The sequence below is a fragment of the Phasianus colchicus genome, chromosome 29, assembly GCF_987193195.1.
Source record: "Phasianus colchicus chromosome 29, bPhaCol1.hap1.1, whole genome shotgun sequence".
In the NCBI taxonomy this organism is placed as follows: domain Eukaryota; kingdom Metazoa; phylum Chordata; class Aves; order Galliformes; family Phasianidae; genus Phasianus; species Phasianus colchicus.
Genome location: NC_143464.1, coordinates 1819762 through 1824604, shown reverse-complemented (window position 1 = coordinate 1824604; position 4843 = coordinate 1819762). Strand labels below are relative to the sequence as shown.

Genomic DNA, 4843 nt, shown 5'->3' with positions numbered 1-4843 from the left:
GTGCAGGGTATGCTCTTTGCCTCTCTGACATCAAAAGTGACACTGACACCTGAAGTGTCTCACAGTGATCAAGGATTTCTACCTTAAAAACACTTTTCATGAATGCTGGGGCAACTGAAGAAAATATATTGACAGAGCTCTGCTGTCCAGTTTTGAGAAATTTGTGGAAAGCTCCTTGATACCTCAGGTTTTTAATCTGAGATTACTCTGTTTTTAAATTGTTTTATTGCTGTAGAACAGAGCTGACTCATCCACAGCCTGCAGCAGAGTTCCTTGCACTCTGTGGCACCGTCAGCCAGCAGCAGCCAGAGTTGAGAGGTCTTGCAGAAAGGACGGAGGCAGTGTAGGAGGTTTCAGAAGTCACTGAGTACGGTTTGCTTGGAGAAATCTGGAGTAACATTTTCCCTTTTTTCCCTCCTCAAACAGGCGACTATGCCTTGAGGCAGCAGATGCCCAACAGCAGCTCCATCAGCGAGTTCCTCCTGCTGGCGTTGGCAGACACGCGGCAGCTGCAGCTCCTGCACTTCTGGCTCTTGCTGGGCATCTACCTGGCTGCCCTCCTGGGCAACGGCCTCATCAGCACAGCCGTAGCCTGCCACCACCGCCTGCACACCCCCATGTACTTCTTCCTCCTCAACCTCGCCCTCCTCGACCTGGGCTGCATCTCCACCACTCTGCCCAAAGCCATGGCCAATGCCCTCTGCGACACCAGGCACATCTCCTACGCAGGATGTGCTGCACAGGTCTTTTTCTTTCTCTTCTTCATCTCAGCAGAGTATTTCATTCTCACCATCATGTCCTATGACCGCTACGTTGCCATCTGCAAGCCCCTGCACTACGGGACCTTGATGGACAGCAGAGCTTGTGCCACCATGGCAGCAGCTGCCTGGGGCACTGGGGTTCTCTATTCCCTGCTGCACACTGCCAATACATTTTCCCTGCCTCTCTGCCAAGGCAATGCCATCAATCAGTTCTTCTGTGAAATCCCCCACATCCTCAAGCTCTCCTGTTCACGGTCCTACCTCAAAGAAAATTCACTTCTGCTTCTTAGTGTATCTTTAGCATCTGGGTGCTTTGCTTTCATTCTTTTCTCCTATGTGCAGATCTTCAGGGCCGTGCTGAGGATGCCCTCTGAGCAGGGACGGCACAAAGCCTTCTCCACGTGCCTCCCTCACCTGGCCGTGGTCTCCCTGTTTGTCAGCACTGCCACATTCGCCTACCTGAAACCCCCATCACTTTCCTCCACATTTCTGGAGCTGGTGCTGGCACTGTTATACACAGTGGTACCTCCTGTAGTGAACCCCCTCATCTACAGCATGAGGAACCGGGAGCTCAAGGATGTGCTCAAGAAACTATTTCTATGTATGTTTTTTCAGCATTAATTATATCTTCATCATCATCACATGATTACCACAAACTCAAGAAAAGCTGGGAATGGCATCATGTAATATTTCAATTTTTTTTCCTTGTTTATTTTGTTAATTCTTGCAATAGTTTTTACTCCACTTAAATAATATTATTAATTGGTATTTCCCATGTACATTTTTTTTTTCTTACTCCTGAAATCTTTACTATTCTTCAAGCACTTGGCTGTTTGAGTAGATTAAAAAAAATAATAATAAAAATAAAATTTAGATTATCATCTGTATCTCAGAGAGCAGCCCTGCACACAGGAGGGCTGCAGGAACCAAGAGCCCAATGCCACACGTTGCAGCAGCCCTGGTGTCTGTGGGGCTGCCCCTCACCGCCCGCTGGGCGCTCCCTCTCTGCTGCCTTGGAGTTGTGCTGCTGCTTCCCTGGAGCCACGGCCATGGGCAGCAGCAGGACGTGCTCTTTTCAGTGCTGCTCTCTTTGCACCACCTTTGCACGCTGTTCTCCTTTCTCCTTGCACTTGTGTCAGCCCTCTGGTCCTGCAGACCAACAAAAAACACTTTGCCTGCGGTGTGCCTGCAGATAATTGTAGTGCACATATTAGCATTAAAGCTGATGACTGTATCTGGACACTGAGTGTGTTTCACTGTTATCTAACCAGGAGCTGTGAATCTGGGCACCTCTCCCTGCCTTCGTGTGTGGGGTGTGACATGTTCCCTTATGACAATCCTCAAGGCAGGGGCAGAAGGATGGATGCCTCTCCCAAAGCTGGACTCAGCAATTCACTCACAGGGCTGCTCTCTGTAAAGACCCATTGCTTTGATGGGATTCTCCATTGGGACTGAGGGGACAGTTTCACAGTCCCACGGTAACCTGAGAGGCATGAACGTCTGACCTTTTTGCTTGCAGGGTGTCACAGAGCTATTTCAATCAATTTGTGCCCGTGAGAGGGGGCATCAGGTGCGTAGGTCCCCTGGACCCAAAATGGGAAGGAAAAAGAAGAAGGGTAGGGATATGGGAGCTGGGCTCCAAAAACAGAACAGCTGCAACAATCTATGGAGGAAAACTTAATTTTACTCAATATGGTATCAGAATGCAAGATAACACAAAATAATACAATCTAATTGAAATTGAGGGGAATAAATCAAATAAAATAAGAGAGTCTCTGAAATTGAACATTCCATTTTGAACTGAAGGCGCATGGCTGGGGAGCACCACAACACTGCCAGGCAGAAAGGAGAGGGAGAGATCCCGTGACTTCCTCCCATGACTTCTCTTCCTCTCTGAATGCACAGTCCCCTGGGAAATGCAGTTCTTCTTCTCTTCTGAGAACTTGATATCCAGAAAGTTGTCAGTCCACGGAACTGGAGCATTAACTCTTTAATTACCTGTGCTTTACATGATGTTATGATGTGGAATACTGATAACATGAGTAATAAAATCATGACATTCCACCCCTTACTCTACATCACTACATCATGCTTAATATATCTACATATATACAAAAAGAATAATTAAAATGCATTACACACACATGTCTATATACTTATATACACATGGAATTACTGACTGCATTCCCCAACATCAAATTCCCTTCTGGTACACATTGAACATCCCCATCTTTCTCCATCACCCACCAGGTGGACCCTGGTCTCTGTGCAAAATCAGTTCCACAGAGGAGAGGTTTGCCCTTTCCAGAGGCTGGAAGGACCCAAACTCTTTTCCCAACATGCTCTTTACATGTACTACAGGGACTTTATCTCCCTCTACAGCATGTAGGAATCTGGATTGGGTAGGACCATCACGATTGATAGATCCTCTGGTATTGACCACCCAGGTGTCTTCTGCCAAATGCTTCTCCCACTGCTTAATTGTTCTGACACTCATTACTTTCAGCACAGTTTTTAACAACCCATTGTATTGTTCAGTTTAACCAGAGGCTGGTGCATGGTAGGGAATATGATAAATCCACTCAATGCCATGATCTTTGGCCCAAGTATTTCCAAGAGAATTTTTGAAATGAGTCCCTTTATCTGACTCAATTCTTTCTGGGGTGCACTGTTGCCACAGGACTTGTTTCTCAAGACCAATAAGGTGTTTTGGGCGGTAGCATGGGGTACTGCATATGTTTCAAGCCACCCAGTGGTTGCCTCCACCATGGTGAGCACATATCACTTACCACTGGTGATCGTGGCAAGGTGATAGAATCAACCTGCCATGCCTCCCCATATTTATACTTTTGCCATCGCCCTTCCCCCCAGAGAGGTTTCATCCTCTTGGCTTGTTTAATTGTGGCACATGTATCACAGTCATGGATAACCTGTGCAATAGCATCCATAGTTAAGTCCACCCCTCGGTCTCTAGCCCACTTATGTGTTGCATCTCTCTCCCTTAATGGCCCATGGTCTCATGGGCCCACCGAGCTAGAAATAATTCACCCTTGTTTTCTGCCAGTCCAGGTCTATCTGAGCCACCTCAGTTCTGGCAGCTCGGTCTACCAGATGGTTTTTTTGCTGTTCATGTGCCCGACTCTTGGGCACATGTGCATCCACATGGTGCACCTTTGCAACCATATTCTTTATTTGAGCAGCAATATCTTTGCACAGTTCAGCAGTCCAAATAGGTTTACCCCTCCACTGCCAGTTATTTTGTTCCCACTGCTGTAATCACCCCCATAAGGCATTTGCCATCATCCATGACTTGCAGATGACACCAAGGTGGCAGGAAGTGTTGATCTGCCTGGGGGTTGCATGGCCCTACAGAGGGATCTGACAGGCTGAAGCCAATGGGATGAAATAGAATAAGGCCAAATGCCAGGTCCTGGGCTTTGACCACAGCAACCCCAGGCAACCCTACAGGTGTGGGGCAAAGGGGCTGGAAGACTGCATAGAGTAAGTGGACCTGGGGGTACTGGTCGATGCTCGTAGGAACACGAGCCAGCAGTGTGCCCAGGTGGCCAAGAAGGTCAATGGCATCTTGGCTTGCATCAGAAAAAGCATTGCTAGCAGGAGTAGGGAAGTCATGGTCCCTCTGTACTCTGCACTGGTGAGGCTGTAACTTCAGTGCTGCATTCACTTTTAGGCTCCTCACTGCAAGGAGGACATTGAGGCCTGGAGCAAGTCCACAGAAGGTAACAAGGCTGGTAAGGGGTCTGGAGCACAAGTGTTAAGAGGAGCAGCTGAGGGAGCTGGGATTGTTTGTATGGAGAAGAGGAGGCTCAGAGAAGACCTTATTGCTCACTGTAACTACCTGAAGGGAGGTTGCAGTGAGCTGGGGGTCAGCCTCTTCTCTCACGTGACAGTAATAGGACAAGAGGGAATGGCCTCAAGTTGCTCCAAGGGAGATTCAGGCTGGACTTTAGGAAATACTACATTACCAAAAGGCTGGTCAGGCCCTAGAATGGGCAGCCCAGGGAGATGGTGGAGTCACCGACCTTGGAGGTGTGTAAGGAATGTGAAAACATGGTGTTGAG

General features: G+C 48.0%; 1 protein-coding gene across 1 annotated transcript; it reads left to right on the top strand.

Moving 5' to 3' along the window:
• The first annotated feature begins 449 nt into the window (after window positions 1-449).
• LOC149914522 (olfactory receptor 14C36-like) lies at window positions 450-1382 on the top strand. Its single transcript, XM_090126656.1, has one exon. It carries the CDS (start codon window positions 450-452, stop codon window positions 1380-1382), a length of 933 nt encoding a protein of 310 aa, XP_089982782.1.
• The last annotated feature ends 3461 nt before the right edge of the window (window positions 1383-4843 follow it).

Excerpts from the sequence above, each read along its gene's own strand:
- LOC149914522 (XM_090126656.1), top strand. The coding sequence starts at position 450 with ATGCCCAACAGCAGCTCCATCAGCGAGTTCCTCCTGCTGGCGTTGGCA.